Source organism: Conger conger, chromosome 9 (genome assembly GCF_963514075.1).
Source record: "Conger conger chromosome 9, fConCon1.1, whole genome shotgun sequence".
Lineage (NCBI taxonomy): Eukaryota > Metazoa > Chordata > Actinopteri > Anguilliformes > Congridae > Conger > Conger conger.
Genome location: NC_083768.1, coordinates 16,664,974 through 16,687,283, shown reverse-complemented (window position 1 = coordinate 16,687,283; position 22,310 = coordinate 16,664,974). Strand labels below are relative to the sequence as shown.

The 22,310-nt window shown below is 40.7% G+C and overlaps 1 protein-coding gene across 4 annotated transcripts; it reads left to right on the top strand.

The window, feature by feature from the left end:
* The first annotated feature begins 7,804 nt into the window (after nt 1–7,804).
* Nucleotides 7,805–21,667, top strand: LOC133138016 (E3 ubiquitin-protein ligase RNF144B-like). 4 transcript variants are annotated; one of them, XM_061256477.1, is made up of 9 exons: nt 7,969–8,054; nt 9,691–9,761; nt 11,221–11,414; nt 12,278–12,382; nt 13,485–13,545; nt 17,035–17,257; nt 19,180–19,324; nt 19,904–19,993; nt 21,011–21,667. In XM_061256477.1, the coding sequence occupies exons 3-9, from the start codon at nt 11,280–11,282 to the stop codon at nt 21,167–21,169; spliced, it is 918 nt and encodes a 305-aa protein (XP_061112461.1). In that variant the 5' UTR covers nt 7,969–8,054; nt 9,691–9,761; nt 11,221–11,279; the 3' UTR covers nt 21,170–21,667. The 4 variants fall into 4 exon arrangements, with proteins under 4 accessions (XP_061112462.1, XP_061112460.1, XP_061112463.1 ...); XM_061256478.1 differs by lacking the exons at nt 7,969–8,054; nt 9,691–9,761 and adding an exon at nt 7,805–7,945; XM_061256476.1 differs by lacking the exon at nt 9,691–9,761 and having other exon boundaries at nt 7,810–8,054.
* The last annotated feature ends 643 nt before the right edge of the window (nt 21,668–22,310 follow it).

Genomic DNA, 22,310 nt, shown 5'->3' with positions numbered 1-22,310 from the left:
GAGTGTGTGTATGAATGGGTGAATGAGAAGCCTCAATTGTAAAGCGCTTTGGATAAAGGCGCTATATAAATTCCAACCATTTATTTATGAGAAGAAGAAAAAACAGAGGTTAAAAAACACACATATGTGACATTGAAAGATTTATTTAATGGCCCTTACCAGTACTGCACCTGTACTGATGAATCTTTCTGATTAAATGCACAAATATACACACAGTGAGCTCTTTATTAGGCATTTATTAGACTTATTGGTCTTCTGCGGCTGTAGCCTGTCTACTTAGAGGTTTAATGTGTTGTGTTCAGAGATGCTCTTCTGCATATTGCAGTTGAAATGTGTGGTTAATTGCGTTACTGTCACCGTCCTGTCAGCTTTGACCAGTCTGGCCATTCTGGCAAACTCTAGAGACTGTTGCGCGTGAAAGTCCCTGGAGATCAGCAGTTTCTGAGAGACTCAAACCACCCTGTCTGGCACTAACAGTCATTCCATGTTCAAAGTTACTTAGATCACATTTCTTCCCGATTGTGACAGCTGAACTCTTGACCACATCTGCACTAACAGTTGCTGCCACAGGATTGGCTGATTAAATATTTGCCTAAACAAGATGATGTACAGGTCTATATAATAGATAAAATATATAATAAATTGCTCACTGAGTGTATATTTCCCGTAAATTGAAACTGAAATGAATAATTTTCCAAGACTCAAAGCAGCATAGTTTTGGCAACAGTAGAGGCGTGACATAGAGCATTAAACACCATGATCTGTCAAATAAAAATAATCAAGTCAACTGGAAAATCACATACCATCATTAGGATAGGCACCACCTATTTCACTTTTAAATTAGGTGATTAAACATACAGAAAAATAAATACTATTGCTACAAATGTGAAGGTGCTGCAATGACTTGAACCAGATTACTAAAAGGTAACTTGAGTAATTGTTTACCTTGAAAAATGTACTGTATTTAGTAATCAACCAGTTCATTTTTTTTTAATGGAAGCATAAACACCATAATTATGTTGTTTTGACGAAAATGTCATGACATATTTGAAGTACCTGATATTTTATAACAGTTCACAAATTTTAATTATCATTTCAATGTTCAATTATGAAAGTAAACTATTAGCGGGGATAGCTCTGAGATCTACCACAGATATTTAATCTAACATATGTACGCATGTCAGCTATCTCAGTTATAATGCTACCGTATTTTCGAGTGTGAAAATGAAATAAAATCCAATAACATACTTGAAAATAAATTATGTTCATTATGTTGTGTTACTAAAGGAAAAAAGAAACAAAACATAATTGCTCTTCATATATCTGTTTCTAAAAACATGCAAAAATTATGTTCTTTTATGCACTACTCATCATTGATAATATTTTTTTTATATACAGAAGGTGAACATATTGGGAAGTACATTTGACCATTCACTCTTTCATCATACCTCAGCTATTTTGGTCTGAGCTTGTGGACTGCCCTCTTGAATACACATCACAAATGGTATGATCTCTATTCCCAATTCTGTCCCTGTAGATCTAACGTCTTGTGGGCTTTCATTTCAACCTTATTTTGGCACACCTGATTCTACTAATTAGCAGCTCAACAAGCTCTCAAGCTCAGAGATAATCAAGTCTGGCCCTCAAATCCAAATCCAACCCTGATTTTATTTCCTCCCAAGTTATTAACAAAACATTTAGTGCTACTGATTGGCCATACTGTCTCCACATCTGACTCCCAGGTAAAGGTGGAAAATGAGCTTCTGGCTGTTGAATGAGGTGTACTTTGTTAGGTGGATTGAAAATCTACAGTATGGTAGATCAACAGGAATAAGGCAGAGTACAGTACTGAAAAGTAGAAATTACAGCAATTAAGCTTTTTACAGAAAATGTTGTGCTATAATGTGTCAGATTCTTTTCATAGAGCACTAATTCATAGGTGGTAGTAAATGCTGTGAATCATTTGAATGCTCACAATATACAACTCTATAAATCGTGCTTTAAATACAGTGATGTTTTTTCATCTAAATCAGAAAAACTATATTTCCCAAACATTGCATGCCTTTTTATGATTCATAAAGCAGTTTGCCTTTTCATTCAAAAATACTGTTATGTTCAAAAATACATGCAACCCATTGTATACATTTATTACAGTACATTTGAACAAATTCTCTTCCGGCAATCTTGAAAACCTAGGTTGAAGTGTTGCACACACTAGTTGCTATACAAAATAATGGGATATTTAATTCAATGTATACACCAATACAGGCAGTAACACTCCAGAAGTCAATCCACATGCAATAGACAGCTTGCCAACATAATAGGTAACTGCATTGGTTTGATATGCTAGCCTATTCACTGATTTCACTGACATCACCAAGGTTTCCGCTGACTGTGAGAAGGCCTGCCTGGTGGAAGGACTGGGCAAGACCCTCTGGAACTGCAGATTGGCTGGATGACTTTCGGCATGCCTTTTGTAATTTGAGAGACCGCTTGTTTATCCCTACACACTCCGCTGGATAGAGCCTGCTCAAACTCCATTATAGGCCTGTACTCAGCAGGGGTGTGAGCATGTTCAGAGTCCTTGAATGGTACTACTTTCCTGGGCATGAAAAGGGGCATGGGGAGGACATTCTTGTAAGGCAACTGATACCGCTTAAACATCTCCCCTTGTCTACCCGGCCCAATTCTCTGCCCTGGGGATCTCTGCACCTTGAAGTTGGTCACCAGTTCTTGTTCATAGCTCTCTTTCCTTAAGACGTCACGCTCCGACAGAGTAATTCTAGGAATTAAACACACATTATTATTAAAATGGTAGTCCACTTTCTGTACTTTTAATGTTATTTCATACTTTTAGGGTATGTTTTTGATTGGCCAAGATAGTTTTTGTATGCAATGAAAGATATTTCTCATATTGAGAGAAGTTTTGGAGAACTTTAGACTGGCAAGTATAGTATATTGTTGGGCATTCGGGTATGTAGTCAAAACAAAAAGAATGCACTTCAAGTAAAAGAGCAGCTTGTGCAGTGAACAGACAGTGAGCTCCATAAATCTTGGGAAAAAGACATATTTTCTTGACTTGGCTCTGTACTCCACAGTTATAGAATTGCAATAATTTTGGTTTCATTTTGGTTTCTTCATGCAGAAGTTGCAGCACTTTTTATCATTTCTATTTCAGTTCACCATAATATTTGGTACAAATGGCTTCAAGGGCATTTCTGCTTAGACTGGTGTGTTCAATTGCCTTTGGAATCTGCTTTTGGCATTTGTCAAAACACAGAAAGTCAAGATATAAGGGCCAGACAATAGGTTGTTTGCAAAAATGGGGCGGCCTGTAGCATAGTGGTTAAGGTAAATGACTGGGGCAGGCAAGGTTGGGGGTTCGAATCCCAGTGTAGCCACAATAAGATCCGCACAGCCGTTGAGCCCTTGAGCAAGGCCCTTAACCCTGCATTGCTCCAGGGGAGGATTGTCTCCTGCTAATCAACTGTACGTCGCTCTGGATAAGAGTGTCTGCCAAATGCCAATAATGTAATGTAATATCAGTAAGAAGAAAGGTAACATGTAACAAATCAAAAATTGTGGAGTACAGAGCCAAATCAAGAAAAAAAATATTTGTCCAACATTTATGGAGCTTGCTGTGTGTTGCCAGAGGCAGTACATGTGAACAGATTAATTTAATGGAATTGATTAACAATTACAAACAAATATCAGTTTTGATATTGTCCTGGTACTTCTTTCATTGATCTCATTGGTCTCAAGTTGCACATGGCATAATAAATATTTTCATGTGAAAACACATGAAACAATAATTGCATGCAACCCCTGGAAGCAAATTGTCTCTGTACAAGCTCATTTGGAGTCACCTGGTGTGTAGTTTCTTGCTTTAGACCATTAACCTCAAGTGCTCTACAGAATAAAGCCATCAAAAAGATATGTAAATACCTAAAATATCCTTTGTCATACCAAAATACTGCCTGAGCCCATTGAATCATACCCTAAACTGAAATAACTTCTAAAAACTATCCCTTTCATCTCAGTAATGGGAGTTACAAAATGCACCCAGAATCATTATTTTCATTTTATTTGTATTTTGCATTTACAAGTTTTGAAGCACACGTGATATATGATCTAAGTGTTATTACGACACATGAGACAAACTATGTAGCATTACATGAGCATAAAGCCATGGAATATGCTTTAGTGTGTCTTAATTTCACTAAGAATTCACTACATGCATGGCTACAGTACGTGCATTTCACTTTAGCACTGGCTAAATGGCCCAAGCACAACACCTGAATTCCTGATGCCTTATCGTGCAGTTTTTTTATCTCCTACTATTGTATATTACCTAAAAACCTTTATGATTGTATCAAAATCAAAGCAACGTTGACTTTCAGTAAAGCTACCCTGCAGCAAGGAGTAGAGAGGCTATGGATTCGGCACATACGTTCCCCGTGGTCGATTCGCCAGCAGCCACTCTGACTCGTAATGCTCCCGGTCTCTCTCATTGTCCTCGGCTACATCGCAGTGTGCTTTAACCAGGTTGGAGCTGGTCGTCCGATTGGAGCGGTGCATCCTGAGAGACAGAGACAGGTAAGATAGTCCTTCTGCATAGGATGGTACTTTGACTAGAACTCGCTCTCTGTTGGAAGTCTCTGCGCGGTAATCCAACTCAAGACTTTTAAGCAATGCACATATCGCTATTTTTGTTGCACTGCATCATGGCAACTGTGTTTATAATGGCGCGGGCCTGATTATTTTACACCAGAAATGGAGGGGCATGACTGAGTCATCTTTTTAATGACATGCATTACAACCTCCTGTTCAGAGGTCAAATCAGGAGTCTTCTTTCACCATGGGCTCCGTGCCCCAAGCTATTCAAATAGCAGGACTGTAAATAAGTGAGAATAATCAGTAAATCATGTGTCATTGTAGGACACATATCCTGGACTTATTTTCAAAGCTTCACTTTTGTTCTCAATATATTGTAAATCTGATTCTATACCAAATTACATATATTTTACAATAGAAAATGAGAATGAGGTTTTTCATTTGTGTGCAGCAGGACCCATGGTCTGTTTTTTTTAAAGTGTTGTTTGGTCCTCACATCTAAAGAGCATGACATTCTCTACTTTCTTCTGATAAACCGAAATGTTTTCTTTTTTTTTTTTAACTTGGTTTCACTGTGTCTCACTTATTTGATTTCACCTATACTTAAGAGGTAAAGAATCATTCATTTCTTAGAAGCAATGTTGTAAGAAATGCATGTCATTTAAAACCATTTCAAAACAACTTTCCTGTCTGCTTATTCATTTAGTGCTCTCTGGGTAAAATGAATCCCTTGCCTTTATATGGACCTTCTATTCATGCTTTCTCTTGTGCTGCAATTCAACCACAGTTCTCCTTAACTTTGACTAAAAAGCAAATGCAACTGTTACACTTTTCCCTCACTCGTCTTACTGACTGTTGAGCCACACTGTGTCTGCAAAAAATAAATCTTGCTTTTTATTTCAAGTCAAAGTTAAGGACAAATGTTATTTGCATCCCAGCCTCAGTTGTGTCTAAAGTGGTCTGGGTTAAGCCACCCGTTTATTGATAGATGGCCGCTTTAATACTTTAGAATGCAGTCGGCTGGCCAGGGAATCCTGTTCAGCCATTAGAGTCAGATTGCCAACTCAGAGCCAAGACACCCCTTTCATCTTGCTCCATCTCTCAGCTTACTCACACATAGTGTACCAGAAACACTATCGGCAATTGATCTAATCACAGAAAACTGGTGCTGGAAACATTGGAGGAATGTCATACAATACATGGTAAACCTTCCTTTAGGTTTGCATTTTACTTCCACTTGTGTTGTTAAGGTGTTCTTACCTGTCAATATGAGTCGATGAAATACTCCAAGCTAAAGAGTGTTATACTTTTTTTTTGTGCTGAACACCAAAAACCCCTCTGTGTTGAGCTGAAGCCTATATATTGGAACTCGCTTGTTATTCTCTGCTGAATATAACCTGACACTGTACTATTTCAGCCGGGCATTGTAGGAGCCTGTAGGACTACCTATTGGTCATTAGTTATACTAATGTATATGTATTGTAATTGTACAGTAGATGTACAGCATATTTTTGCACTGGAAGGCTGAAAATGAGCCTACAGGTACATTTCTATGTGCTGAACAAAATCTGCAGCACTGCCATATTACCTGGACATTGGAGGAGCCTGAATTGCCACCAATAGATCAATGATTAAACAATGCATAGTAGACTCGTTTGGTTTTTTGTAGAAGCCTGACAATTGAGACATTTTTACTCATTTGTATGTGCTGAACAAGACCTGATACAGTGCCATCTTAGCTGAATATGGAATTACCTATGGGATAATGGTTGCAGTGTGTATTTTGAATTCCTCCTTTTTTTGATAGAAACATTTAGCACATGAATATTGTATTGTATTGAACATAATCATTTATTCCTGCAAGAGCCTGTAACACTACCTACCTTAATTCTGTTGGACTTGTTACATATCAACACACATTTTATTGTAATGTTATGGGGTGTAAATAATAATAATTATAATTTAATAATTTTATTGTCTCAGAAGGATATTTTTTAGGTTCATAGTTACAGTTTGTGTTTTATTTTATGGGATAGGAACATGTTTTCATGCATTAAATGAACTTTTTTTCCCCCAAATCTTTTTATGTGTATTTTCTAATTCTCTGAGATATCTTAAAGGCATTTGCTGACAAAAATCACCAAGTTATAAAAAAAACCTTAAAAAAATTATTCAACTAATAGTAAAGTTATGTAAGCATTTTTATTGTGTCATCCATCATTTTTCACACAGGTGGGGCATATCCTCAATTTTGAGCCGCTGAAAAAACGACAATAAAAAGGGATTTAGCAAAAATAAACTGCCATTTTGCAGAACTGTAGTGATATCTTTTACTTTTATTCCAAACAAATGCAAAGATAATAATTTGCACTGTGAGATACTGCAATCTGTGTCAAGCGAGCACACCCTGTTCCTGATAAATTAATTCACTTTGCAACTTTGCAACAGGCAGAACTTAAGCCACTCTGACTACGAGCATGAAAGAAATTCAAGCAAATAAACACAACTTTTAGTTACACGGGTTACAGACAAGAAAATGTCGTTATTGGAACCCGTACATTTCACAATTTAAACAGGCTATCAACCATATATATTTTGAAAAATGCAAAATGAAAGTTTGTGGCCTACTACGATTTAGTGCTGAGAGAGCCCTCTAGTGGGTTTAATGCATAAGGAACTCTGTTTTGCTAATGTACAACAGCAACTGTATTTTACGCTTAGAAACGTGTTTTAACAAGTTTAGATCGTGTTTTAAACAGCCTACGTTAAAAATGTCTTATGAAAACAACACAGTTCCTGACGGCATGCCGTCTTAGAGCAAATGCATTAGATTACCCCACTCATTATGAAATAATAGCTCACATTAAGCAGAATGGATAGGCTGCATTTAAATGGTCTGTTGCCACCGTTGATTCTAGCCGAAACAGGTTACCGTGACCACGAAAATACAAATAACCTGATCCGCATCCGATAAATAATAATGGGACACCCATTATTAAATTAATTTAACTCAATCAATGGACGTGTTTTCATGACGGGTTGCACATGAAATAAAAATATGAAATAAGACATTTGCTTATTTCTTACACAACAACGTCATCTCACGATTTTATATTTTGATAGAATTTCCTCAAGGAGTTAAAATTCCAAATAGCTGAGAGGAAGTCGGAAGTGCACTTTGCACAGTTATGCTCACACCCGATGAGACCACTGCCTTTGCAAAGCAAGCAAGCAAGCATTCATTTCATACAAGGGAGTGACTGTTTGCAGTTCTCCGTGGCAAATGGGCGGCGCCTGTGAAAGGAGAGGTAACTGGAGGTGTGTTTAATAGGTGAGTGTGTGTCAACGGAGACTGCCTCATGTGTGAGTGTCAGAGAGCGAGCACTGCGGCTGCGGGACGGGTAGAGGACCAGCTAGTTCGCAGTGATCGACCGGTTAAGGTAAGACGAGCAGTAGCCTAGGTTTCTGGCACTTTGATGATATTGCGGTTGTTCGTGGTTTTCAGAAACGCGTGGATGCAATACAGAAAGTATTAGTATATACGGTTCGTGCAACCTTGAAATCTGCTGCGAATTTGTTTTACCTACGCAACCGTACCAACACTAAATACATACATATTTCGGATATCCTGTGTAGCCTACTTCTGTTGCAGTGGTTTATAAGATGTAAATGTAGCTATACAGTGCTTTGCTCTTTCTCGCATATGTGTTTCAAATGAAGGCTATGGGACTAGGATGCCTCTAGCTCAAACGATATAGCTCTCATCTGGATAAAACTGGATACTGTCTTTGGCGCACAGATCCCGAATGCCCTTCCAAAATATTCTGTGGGCGCATACTACATAAAAACAGATTTATTGTTGAATAATGCGTTCCATATACAATAAAGAAACATACAAACTCCAGGTTGGGATGCATAATTTAAAATAAAGGTATTTTACTTTTGATCGGACTGGTTTACTATCCCATAGTGCTGAATTTAATACAGACTTTGATCTAATTGCACTGGGATTATAAAGAGTGATTTACATAAATCGATTTGTTGGTCAAAGGGTCTGTTCTGTTAATTGTTTGCAGTTATCAGACCACTCTTCTCTGAACTAAGAGGATATGTATATGTGTATTTTCCAGGTAAGAGAGCTGTAGTCATATCCACAGCAGGCATTTTCTCACAGCGCGTATAGGTTTTCAGATTTTTTGTTGTGGCAGTGTGGATGAGGCCTGCAGCCTATAGCCAACAGAAAATCAACAAGGTTTTTCTCATCCCTCAATTGCATCAACATGAGATCTGGCATCACTGTCTGAAGATTGTTAGGCTATATACTAGCCTGGGTTACAGTAACTTACAGTTTGAATGGGTTTAATAAAACCTTATCTGCTTTGCTGTCCACATGCTATAGCTGATTTAAGGCTGAACTCTGTGTCAATGTTGCTGTGATACTTTTTTATTAGTAGCATTGTGCTGTTAGCCTGTTCGCTTTGATTCTTGTGTAATGTGTTTGTGATTATCCGATTTATGTGATTTATTGGTTAGTCACTTCTCAGTTAGCTGCTTGCTCATTGCTGCTTTCCGGTTAAACAACTGCAGTCTATAGTGGCAGCTGTAGCGGCAGCCTTGGTCCTACATGACCACTGAGTCTATCTGTGGGAGTTGAGGAAGTGTCTCGGGCCCCTAAGCTGCTACAGGAAGCACAACCATTGATACAGCTAGCCACAGTGACCTAACCTGGTCAATTAACCAAATGCATCCCGCGTCAGACCTTAGGAATCCCCAGCCAGCTTTCATTAGGGCTGAGTTTGTTTGTCTCCTTGGTGAGACTTACAGTACAGCTAAAGTACTAGTCCTTAGAGCTGTGATGCTGTCCTGATGTGCTATTTACCTTTGTGGCAGAGCATTGTTGTCGCCCGAGGAGGGAAGGTTTAAGCTGGTAGGGTGTTCCCTGCTTAAGCAACCCCTGCCAGGGAGTCACTCACTGAGGCAATCCGCTCTGTGAAAACAGCCTCTGCGTCCTCTATCCTAATCGACTTGTGAACAGCTTTACCTCTGGCTGAACACCTTACCTCTGCTCTTTTCAAGGGCACCCGAATTCTGTGGGGGTCTTCAGAACACATCTACCTCCTGATCCCCCCCCCCCCCCCCATGTAAATGTAAGATCTTGCGACTCCTGATCTGTTATCAAACACAGGGGACGAGGGATGACCAGTTGATTAGGGGGGTCTATGACATGAACTGTGTGGAAGGGTTACACCTGTTAGGACAGAAGTGTGTTGAAAACCTTTTAAACTCTATTGTCTTCTTCTTGTGATTGATGACAGCGTCTATTATCACATTTGGTATCTATTAAGCTCGTAGTTGTCTGAGGAGGAGTTTTGTCTTTTATGCAGTTTATATGAGACCACAGAGGCTACATTACTTTTGTAGTCTTTTTGGAGAAGATTTTTATAAAGGGGGAAGGGTTATACCACTAAACAGGCTTCCCTGCATTCTTCATTTAGCGTAAACAGAGGAGATTGGGAATCACCAAACAGATCTCTGCTCCTTGTGTCCTATAAACGGCAGGATTGCAAGAGCACCATTAAAACTCAGAAATAGAAATGCTTATTCAAGTGCAAGTATCTATTGTTTTATGTGTATGCTATAAATCAAGTAGGAGACAGCAATGTGAATCTTTGTTTGTTTTTTTTGTGGTGTAAAATTTGCTCAGTACCTAAGCACAAATATGCAGGGACGGAATGCATTCCACATGTCAAACCAGTTTTTTTACTTCCTCTTAATGTACTCAAGTGAAAACACTTTTATTCCTCTCATCTTAAATGATTCACACCTCTGGATTAAAATGTAACTAGAGTTGATTACAGTCACAAAAAATGATAGGGCCAAATGATGTAGCCTACGTTGCTATTTATTTCTTGGATAAAACCTTGTTTGAAGTACTGACTTTCTTAATGACTACTGTGCCTGTAGCAATGAACCCTATCAATGGAGCCCTTGCACAGATAACCATGAAGCCTAGCCGTAGGGGATTGGCAGCTTTTAGAGTTCTGGTGCGCACACAGTGCAGCTAAGCAACAAGGACCTTGGGGGATTGAAACGGCAAAACTTTTTTGCCTCCTCAAGTAGAAGTGTCAGAAATGCATTGATGCCACCAAGAAAATCACAAAATGAATTTATTGGCCCAAGTAATTTCAGTCCTTTGTCCACTGTTTTGCTCAATAATATTGAGCTACTCTTACATCTACCACACCATGAAATTACATCCATGCCGGTCCAGAATATTTAAGGATTAGTCAGAGCGAGTTTAGGAAAACCGTATTTCTCTGGGTAGGCAGCAAATATTGCTGTTTTTGGCGAATGTGTCTTGTGACCATTCGTTTGACATGAAGCAGAGTTTCTTAATTTCACTGAGGATAACCATAACAAAAGTGAAAGCATCTGAACTGTTACAAGTGGCTGAAGACTAGGGGAAAGGGAATGAATGTTGTTTTGTTGGAACTTTTCTGTTTCGTTAAGTTACTCTTAGTGCCTTCAATTCCCTGCAAAGGTAAAACCTGGCCACAGTCGGAGGAAGATTATATCAAGTGGTGTGTATGATCTTTGTCCCTGCAGGAAACATGGCGGGCGGTATCGTGTGGAGTTAAAGGAGAGCAAGAGAGATAAGTCCCAGCATGCCGAGCAGCAGCCCCATCTGGGTGGAGGCTAAGGCCCCAGAGCCACCGATCTTCTGCAAGTTGTGCCTTAGCGAGTGCCCCCTGGCTGCGACTAGCAGGCTTCTCGCCTGCAACTGCGTCTTCTGCACCTCGGTAAGCTGGGGCGCCCCATAACTCTCTACCTGTGTGCCCCTTGGATTTTAGGAGGAGTGGGTTCCCAGGTCAAAAAACAAACTCATATTCTGTAGACAAACTCATATTCGGTGGTTCACTGAGGATTCTTATAGGAATTCTGGAATGTTTTAATATGGTTTCAAATATTTTGAATGATGCATAAACTGAGAAGCATAGGCTGAGAAATGATTTTGGAATTAGCTTACCCATTTGGATGTTTGTATTACCTACAAAGAAGAATTTCAGATTCATTGGCAACATTATTGCCTCCCCTGAAATGGTCAGGTGGTTTACTGTTGATACGAGACAGGCCTCTGTTCTGGTCGCAGAGAACATCCCTTTGGGACACTGCTAACAAAACTAATGGTAACAAATAATGCCCTCCAGGGAAACAACGCTGTGTTCCCACTCCACTCTCCCGTAGCCTGGTGAATCACACATTATCTCACTCTTTCAACAAAGCACTCTGCTGGTTTTGCATGATTTAGAACAGGTAGAACCAGCGGTGGTTATGTTGCCTGGCTAATATTTAACAAAGGCTCGGGCTGAACTGTGAAATATGAGCTACAGTGCGAGAGCTCTAATCATTGCCTGAACCACTTGATGGTTTCACGCTGCCTTGGAACTGGCTGAAATTGGTGTAATTACAACACCGTACTGTTGCCTCTTCATCTGTCGGCCTCCTGGGTGCCCCTCCTGGAAGGCTGAAAGGTGTGCAGCTGTCATTAAAAAATACCTGTGGGGATGTTTATGGAACACAGATTACCTTGAAGGTTTTGAAGGTGAGGTCCATACCCAGTGGAAAGGGGTAATTGGCAACCCTGGTTTTTTCCCCTCCACAGTGTCTACAGCAATATGTGCAGCTGGCAATTCGGGAGGGTGGGGGTGCCCCAATCACCTGTCCTGACATGACCTGCTTGAAGACGGGGGCCCTGCTGGACTCTGAGGTACGAGGGGTTTGCATGGAGCAACGAGACCAAGCACAACAGGCTTGAGAAGTGCTTTATAATTACGCTCTCTCTCTGCTTCTTGCTGATTGGAGGAGGTAGCCAGAGGCTCCATCATTGTAGTTAATTGTCTGTTGGGTTACTCTGGTGCTGTAATCTGGGGCTTTCTGTGAAACAGGATGCAAGTCTGCAGAATGTTGAGCTAAAGTGTATTGGGTGGGAACTAATACAATCTTACATTATTCCTCAAAAAGTCTCCTTCACTTTAAATATGCCTTGTGTGGATCTATAAAAAAGTGAAACCCTAGGAAAATATTCAGTTGCTGCCCTATGTGGAATTTATAATTATGCACTGTAACGTCACTGAATTGTATTCCATTAAATGCATTAAAATGATAACTGAAGTAAACTGCAGAGTAAAGTCCTACTGTAGGAATTCCTGTTGCTTGGCCCTAAAATGCAGTATGTTATACAGTGTCCATTCTTCAGAGCTTTCTAGAACTTGTGGCTATCTTATTGTACAAAGAGGACCAGGTTATCATTAAAAAGCTATGTATTAAATTTACTATGTCTCTGAAAGGGTCATATTGATAATCGCAGCTTCCAACCACCGTCAACATTTTATTTCACAATATGATTTATAGGGTGTATGGACTAAGGGCTAAGAAAGACGAAAGATAAATCCCACATTTGGATGTTTGTATTACCTACAAAGACGAATTTCAGATTCATTGGGAACATTATTGCCTCCCCTGAAATGGTCGGGTGGTTTACTGTTGATACGAGACAGGCCTCTGTTTTGGTAGCAGAGAACATCCCTTTGGGACACTGCTAACAAAACTAATGGTAACAAATAACGCCCTCCAGGGAAACAACGCTGTGTTCCCACTCCACTCTCCCGTAGCCTGGTGAATCACACATTATCTCACTCTTTCAACAAAGGCTGGTTTTGCATGATAGAACAGGTTGGGGTAGGGGCATGGAGGGCAGGTAGAACCAGCAGTGGTTATGTTGCCTGGCTAATGGTGCAGCCTGCATAGGGAATTGTAAAACGTACCTGATTTTTATCACAGCCTTCTTTGTGTTTTCTGCCTCGTCACAGATCGGCAGTTTTGCCCCGGTGGATCAGGCACAGCTCTACCAGCGGCTGAAGTTTGAAAGAGGTACGGTCGATTAGCGTGCCTGCGCTAACTGCGATTGTGATGGTGGCTTTTGGTCCTCTGCCATCTGTCTCCATTCCCTGGGGAGGTGACTGAGAGGGGCACCAGTACCCCTGGCATATTGTGCACTTGTTGTGCCTCTGACTCCTACCGGTCGGCTCCTTGGAAAGAAAAAACAGCACCACAAATGTGTGTAGAAGCAAAATAAATGGTCTCTGTGTGAAAAATGAATGGTGCTGGTGACATAAGGATAATGTTCAGTCAGGGTAAGGTCAAGGTTTCTGTGGTACTTTATTGTCTGTGACACAGGGGATTTGACTGCATGTAAATTAGTTGAAATGCAAGCACTAGTGACAACAGGCCCTGTTTTCAAATTTGCATACAGCATATCTGCATATGATACAAGCAACTTTATGGACACAGCTTAAATTAAAGGTACAATAGGTAAGATTTCTGTGTTAAAACATTGTTTCAAGACCATTGTAAATCCCTTCCTATCATTGAAAACGGCTCACTGACATGTTCAATGTCAGCGCATTCACAGAGAAGGGGTGGGATAAACAGTGCTGTGGTTTGAGGCTGTTTGTTGCTGCAATTCCTCTCTTGACTGTTAGAAGTCTGAGATTACCTGTTGTACCTTTAAAATGCCATTTCTGCAATGGCTTCCATTCACTATAATTTAAATTGCAGTTCCAATGTTCTGGTGAATCGGCTTTCCAGTGTTGGTGAATATCCTAGGCATGGTTTTACTGGTATGGAGAAAAGGGAAGCCAAATAGAAATTGGTTTCAGACCCAAGAGAGACTTTACAGTGTGGAATATTAACACTGTATTTGAGCTGAATATTACATTACATTATTGGCATTTGTCAGACACTCTTATCCAGAGCGACGTACAGTTGATTAGACTAAGCAGGAGACAATCCTCCCCTGGAGCAGTGCAGGGTTAAAGGCCTTGCTCAAGGGCCCAATGGCTGTGTGGTTCTTATTGTGGCTACAGCGGGATTAGAACCACCGACCTTGCGTGTCCCAGTCATTTACCTTAATCACTACGCTACAGGCCCCCCCGTAGGGGGTAGACAAACAATTTGGCACTTGTGTTCTGTAACCTCCTGCACCTTCACCCTCCCAAAACGTCCCCTTAGGGAGGCTTTCTTATCAGTGTCATAAATGTCCCGCACAGCATGTTCTTTAAGTTCTTGACGGTTCTGGTTACTCCCGTTTTTAAACACATTGTTGCGCGTTGGCAACAGAATGTTTCACCCCCTTCCTCTCTAACACCACCTCTTCAATCATAAAGATCAGAAAAACATTATTAAAACATGTGAACATATTGCATTCCAATCAGCATACTTGGCTCATATTTCTTGAGCATGACAAATGTTGAGTATGGATATGTACTTTTTTTTTTTTTTCACTTTAAGGCATACGCACATTACGTAGAGGGCAGTCTAAAGTATTCTTCTTTTAGAGGTTTGCTTTCCACAACTATTTAGTGTATTTCTGTGTGTGGTAACACTTTTTTGTGTGTGGTAACAACATTTCAATATTGTTACATGAATTGGCATGAACTAATGTAGGTAACTAACTACTGAAGTTAATCTGTAGTCTTTCTTAATGTAGTTGTACATCACAGTTCATGTTAACACCTACATTAGTTCATGCCAATTCATATTGGAATGAAAAACGCAGTTAATATACAGTATTTGTGAATGGTTTATCCTATGGTTGCTAATGTATAAATATTCATGCAACGAATACATTTGTTGGTAGTTATCAAATGTAGATAACTAATGAAAAGTTAATTCCAAGCTTAATTAATGCACTTCATCATTAATTCATGTTAATAGCTACATTAGTTAATGCATATTCATGTAACCTTATTGTGAGGTATGATCCCAGCCTGTTTTATTTGCAAAGGTATCTGTATGTTAATTACTAGTTAATTAGTGAACAGCTGGTGTACTGGTGTCATCTTGCCTAAGACCATAAATGGTAAGCATTTATTTTCTTTGTTGTGGAATGTGACCTTGTTTCCCTGGCTAAAATGCTACAGATTGTTTAGCTTGTTTCTCATGGGAAACCGTGGCCAGACTGGCCACTGGCACTTTGCAGTTTTCCCTCTCAGCTTGCTTCGAGATTGAGCCATGTGTCCTCCATCCTTCTCTACCATTTTAACCTTGATTTTTTTTTACATTGTATTTAGCCTGCTAGTACATTTTTGGTCACACTGTTTTGGTCATTCTTGTTAATTGTATTCTGTCTTCTTTCTTCACATTGTCTCTTAAATAGCTGCTAATGTTGCTGTCATTAGCTCTTGAGTAGCTTCTGCTCCTGATTAGCATATACCTTGATGGTCTTTTGTCCTTTCACTGACCCTGTGAAAGTGGTAGCCTTGCGGATACAGAGCCTAAGGTCCAGGCACAATGTAGCATTTTCACCCCCTCTGAGTCTGCCTCATGCCAGTTTTACATGTAATGTATGCAGTGAGATTGGGAGCCTGCAGTGCTAACGACTGAGGTGACACTTGAGTGTAGAGTGTTGCATGCTTACATTTTTAGCTTGCTGTTTCTCCTGCCAGTATGAGCACATTAACAGCCTTTCACTGCCTTAGCAGCAAGCAGCACAATCCCCACATGAGCACACCGATGAATATAGAGTCTTTGCAGGCTCTGAAGAGTCTTTAGTGAATGCCACATGTAAAGTATGCAGACTTGTATAAGCCAGGATCTGCACCATGGCTGTGATGATGTACTGAGAATGACGGCAGGAAGGATGTGAGATGAGAGCTCCCTGCAGAGAACTTCTCTGTGCTTATTAAGTGTGGTCCTCGGTTACTGCTCAGTTAAATTTACTACCATTTTGAGTGAACCTGAGAGCTCTTTCTGGGCAGTGCCTCCCCTGCGGTCCTTTTCCATGCATCTGGGGTTGGTAGTGATTTAACAGGCTATATGACAATCCCAGCTTCCCCTACTGGAAGGTACATTGTCTTACTGCATTTACTGCATTGCCTAACTGCATTGGTATAACTGACAAAGCCCTTTCCCGTCTGTGGTTGCTTTTTCAAGTACTGCACTGACATTTCAGAATAACAATACGCTGGTGCTACCTCACAGCAAAGTGGATGAAAACATGGGAATTTGAGGAGAGACATGCAATAAAATGAAATTGAATTTAATTAAAGGCTTTTCTCTATCGGACTGAAAGACTCAAACACTGAAATTACTGTATCAAATACTGACATTTAAAACAAAGACTTACAAATTCAAAGCTAATGTCAGGCTGCATAAATTGCTGTTTTAAATAAGTGCAAGGTGAATTAAAGAAGAATTATTCACAGAAGACCTCTAGATAGCCTTTATGAGAGGTTTGGAAGGAACACCAGTGTTATGTCCCTTTGGGACCAGAGGCAATTCAGCCAAATTTACACTCACACACAGCCTAACAGACATCCCTTCCGCTTGAACACATCCCTGTTTGTGTTGTTCTACCAGGCGTGCAGTTGGACCCCAATAAGACCTGGTGTCCGGTGGTGGAGTGCCAGGCAGTGTGCAGCCTAGCTCCCAGTGCGGAGAGCCAGCCCGTGTCTGTGGCCTGCCCCACCTGCGGTGCTGTCTTCTGCTCGCTGTGCCGCGGAGACTGGCATGACCAGCACTCCTGCTCCGAGCTCCAGCCGCTGACGGTGGCATCTTCCCAGGCCAGGTCAGTGAGGAACAAGTGCCTTCTCTTTCTCCCTCATCCAATGGGTCATATTGGGTCCTGCATCACTTGTATGACTGTGATGATAATCCTTAAAAGCTTTACTTACATGCCATATTTCATACATATAGTGTAGCCTGTATTTGTACAGTGGTACAATTTATGTTCTTTACGCTCTGTACTCCAGCACATTGAATTTGCAATTGCACTATGAATAGTGCTGACCTTGCCCTTTATTTGAGGGTATTTATATCCATATCTGGTGATCCATGTAGGAATTGCATCCCTTTTTATACATAGTCCCCCTATTTTAGGGGAGCAGAAGTAATCAGACAGTTGGCTTCTCAGCTATTCCTGATTAGTCTGGTGTTTGCTTCCTTAGTGCAGGTATAAGAAAGATTTCTAGTCGATTCTAGGTTTTTGATGGCCTTTGGAGTCTGTTATTGGAGTTGGAGGCCAAAGGAAGCCATAATGAGGCTGAGAAATGAGAAAAAATGTCTGCAACATCGTTAAAATAATAGGCTTACCAAGATAAACTGTTTGGAACAGTTTGGAACTGTTGGATTAAGAAGAAGAAACAGAAGAAGAAACAGCACTCATGAGCTCAGTAATTGCTAAGTGGCAGGTAGAGCTCTAAAGAATTCTTGCCATAATAAAGAAAAAAATGCAACCTAACTAGTCAGAAACACTCTTTGGGTGGAAATCATGTATGTGTCAGTTACTATTCTCCACAGAAGAGTCCACAAGCTGAAATGCAGAGGCTACAATAATTAAGGCTGGGTGTTAAGTCACTGAAAATATTTATTTGTTCATTTATTAATTTAAGCAATATCTCATGCGAAGTAGTGGGAAATAACGTGCTCAACCATAGTGACTTTTAAAGAAGTGTTTTTAAAGAAGTTTAAAAAAATTGTTGCCGCTATTAAAAAGTATGAGTAGGCTGAATGCATTGATATGCTGCTTTTAATCACTTTTGTCCATCGTGGAAATGCATGCTTTAATGAGACCATTATTAGAAGGCTCAACTGCCATTGCCAAAATAATAAAACAGGGCTGTGTGTTTGTTTTGATTAGTTATCCTCCTCAACAACCACGGAAAAGGAAGGGGGAAATACTTCTGTGACAACAGCCATACAAATAATTGCGCTTCTGTGAGAAATAAAATGTCTGGATGTCTGTGCTGGATACGCTTTTACGTGGCGGCCAATACATGGATATCACCACACGCAGTGAAGATATTCAATGCACTAAACGTGTGTTTTCACAGCGCTGTTTAAGCCTCTTTTGCAAAATGCGGTTTCATTCGCTGATTGCTCAATGAGCTGTAGCCTTCGTAAATAAGACGTTCATTTCAGGCAGACTGTGACCGCACCAACACACACTCGTCAGGCCGCATTTTGCGCTGCAAGCTTCACGTACATAAATCTGGTCCTTAAAGCGAAGCCAACTGCCCAATTACTTTTGGTTCCCTAAAATGAAGGGACTATGTATGAAAAGAGATGCAATTCCAACATGGATATGGATATGGATGTAAATACCCCCAAATTAATGGTGACAGTCTGCACTTTAACCTCAAATCCCCTGTTTCATTTCAAATCCAATGTGCTGGAGTTCAGAGCCAAAAGAACAGAAACTACCACTGTCCAAGTACGTACAGGCATTACACTGTAATTTGGTAGATCATAGTGCATGCATAGAAATGTATATAAAATATACTTTATTTGTACTTGATGGAACTCTTCAGTTAACACTAAGAGAACTTCTGCCTACTTCTCCAGTAGTTTAATTTTGAAATATCAAGAAGGCCAGTTACTGCAGTAAATATTTCCTGAATGCAAACTGAATGGCACCATCTTCTCAGATGAAAGAATGAAGCGAGTTCTTGGGGAAGGTAAAGTGAGTTAGAGTTGTGAGAGAACATGGCGCTCCTCTCTCTGCAGTGTGAAAGTGGGCTGTGACACGGATGCCATGGTGAAGCAGTGCCCGATGTGCGCCGTCTTCATCGAGCGGGACCAGGGCTGCGCCCAAATGCTCTGCAAGAGCTGCAAGCACACCTTCTGCTGGTACTGCCTCCAGAACCTGGATGTAAGTGAGGAAGTTCTTCTGCATTCACATCATGTACTGAACTGCATTCACATCCCATTCACATCTAGCATGTACTGAACTGCATTCACATCACATTCACATCTAGCATGTACTGAACTGCATTCACATCCTATTCACATCTAGCATGTACTGAACTGCATTCACATCCCATTCACATCTAGCATGTACTGAACTGCATTCACATCACATTCACAACTAGCATGAACTGAACTGCATTCACATCACATTCACAACTAGCATGTACTGAACTGCATTCACATCACATTCACAGACCTGCACATACTGGAGTGCATTCTAACCCCATTCACAGACCAGCACGCACTAGACTACATTCACATTTCAGTTACAAGCATATTGGTTCACTGATATGAATAGAATTTATGGAGCCTCATAAAGAGTGATTTGACTGGGGAAGCTCAAACAAATTTCTTGTCAAATGTTATGTAAAATGTGTTGAAAGACACTCACCACGTTGTATTGTTTGAAGGTGCACAGTGTCGCAATGTGGCTGAACTGGTTTGCACAAGTAGCTCTGCATGGTTTTCCTGTGTTTTGCAGGGAGATATATTTCTGAGACATTACGACAGAGGGCCGTGCAGAAACAAGCTGGGCCACTCCCGCGCCTCCGTCATGTGGAACCGAACGCAGGTGACGTCAGGGGCACCACACTCTCACAAACACATGCACACACACAGAGCACAGCTGGCTTCATTAGGTAATGGCAGTCAAAGCAGCCGTTAAACAGGATACGCATGGCATTTATTGAAAGACTGAGTGTAACCTGCAGATCTCCTGTTTGAGAGAACACAAGCTAGATGCTATAGGTTGTGAAAATGAATGTCTTCCCTTAGAAAATGAATTCATGTGGAAAAAGTGCACTGAAAATAGCCAATGATCAATAATCCTGAACTAGAGTGAGCCCTCATGTAAAAGGGATTCCTATATGGTGAGGGAAACCTTATGAAACTAGCTAAGGTCAGAATCAGGCTGATGCTCTGTGAAAGTCACACCATGTTAAAAACATTGTGAAACAGATTAACTCTCTGTAAAAATAGGGAAAGCTCTATAAGCAGAGCAGCACACTTAAGTAAATCTGGCTTTTATTACTGTGGGACATATTAAAAGGCCTGTCATTCGCAATCAGGGCTTTCACTGTAAGTAGCCGGTTATTTCATTGTATCATTCAATAGCTTTGTAATTCCTGAATGTTATTACAATTGTCTACTCTAAGTGTGTGTATGGTATCACTGAGCATAGCCACTGTCAAATGCCCACAGTTGAAGGCTTGGTGCGACATGGCTCAGGGGGCGACATGGCTCAGGCCGTAAGAGCAGTCGTCTGGCAGTCGGAGGGTTGCTGGTTCGATCCCCTGCCCGGGCTGTGTCGAAGTGTCCCTGAGCAAGACACCTAACCCCCAAATGCTCCTGACGCGCTGGTTGGCGCCTTGCATGGCAGCCAATCGCCGTTGGTGTGTGAGTGTGTGTATGAATGGGTGAATGAGAAGCATCAATTGTACAGCGCTTTGGATAAAGGCGCTATATAAATACCAACCATTTACCATTTACCATTTGGTGCAAGGGGGAAAAGCCTTTGTTTGTTCAGCACAGATCTAGCGGAACGCTTGTGCGTGATTCCAGAAGCGTAACCTGTTTTCTGGCCTCTCAGGTAGTTGGCATCCTGGTTGGCGTCAGCATCATCGTGCTGGTGTCGTCCCCTCTCTTGCTGCTGGCGTCCCCCTGCATCCTGTGTGTCGTCTGCAAGCCCTGCAAAGGCAAGAAGAAGACAAAGAAGAGGGAGATCAACCAACCGGATTCCACCGTGTAAGCCGAGTATTATGTGCCATCAGCCACCCTCTACCTGTGTGCCGAGGGACCCCATCGACCTGAACCTGACCAGCCTCGTCGGGTTCAAACTCACCTGTTCTGACCGCGCCTTGGTGTTCTATGGAGTCTTTCGCCTATCATGTTATTATGCAAGAATGACGGCAGCCGTTGACCGTGAACTATGTTCCCAATGAATGCAACACGTGAGGTGACTGCAAAGAAAAAAAGAAAAAAAAAAACCTTAGGTAATGATTGAGATTAAAGGGCTTTAACCATTGTGCGCAAAAGAATCATTCCTGCCAAGACTTCTTGTTTTCCATTGTTTTCTGTGTATACCAAAGGATGTGATGGACTTTGAGGGCTGTAAGATGTAAATATGTATTTATGAACATGTATGCTGTCTTATGCTGTTTATACTTTTCTGTTGAACAGTTTTTGATTTATGCATCAGATATTTTCTAACAGTAAATGATGTCTGAAATAAATATCAGATGCAGAACCTGTCTTGTTTGTTATTAATATAAGTTTAATTTCCTTGAAACAATTCAGAATTTTATTTTATGGTATTCATTTTGCTAAGTAAATCTTGACACCACACCAGAAAGGGTTCATTCTTACAAGTGAAAATACCATGCATTTACACGCATAATTCAAAGCTGCCCATTTGGGAGGGGCTCATAATGCAAAACGCTGAACTGTAGTGGAGAAATACTGATCTCCATTAAAACCCTCAGGAGATCTGTTCCTGAACCATTTTCTTTTTTTTACCTCATAAATATTTAAATGTCCAAACCCTGCACAAAATGCAAACCTATTTTATGAAGATGGGTTGTTATTGTTTTTATCCATGATAAAGAATCCCATGGTTTTCAACAATAAAGCTTAAAATGTTTCTAGTATCCTTGGCTGTAATCCTGATAAATCCTAAATACTTATATGCTTACTAAAACAGGGACACAGTGCCACCTTGTGATACGCATGCACATTGCAAACGTATATTGTACCGAAGTTGTCACAAATCACACAAGTAATTGTTTATAACAATCACATCCCATAATTAAAATGAACAAACGATCTGGCAAACTGGCATTTGTATGCTCTGAAACTATACCCTCAATGTCAGACACATGGCCGCCAGAGGG

What these genes read in the sequence shown, in the direction of transcription:
- LOC133138016 (XM_061256478.1), top strand. Translation starts at nt 11,280, where the DNA reads ATGCCGAGCAGCAGCCCCATCTGGGTGGAGGCTAAGGCCCCAGAGCCA. An exon ending in ACTGCCTCCAGAACCTGGAT is followed by an intron (nt 19,325 to 19,903) that starts GTAAGTGAGGAA and finishes TGTGTTTTGCAG; the next exon opens with GGAGATATATTTCTGAGACA. An exon ending in TCATGTGGAACCGAACGCAG is followed by an intron (nt 19,994 to 21,010) that starts GTGACGTCAGGG and finishes CTGGCCTCTCAG; the next exon opens with GTAGTTGGCATCCTGGTTGG.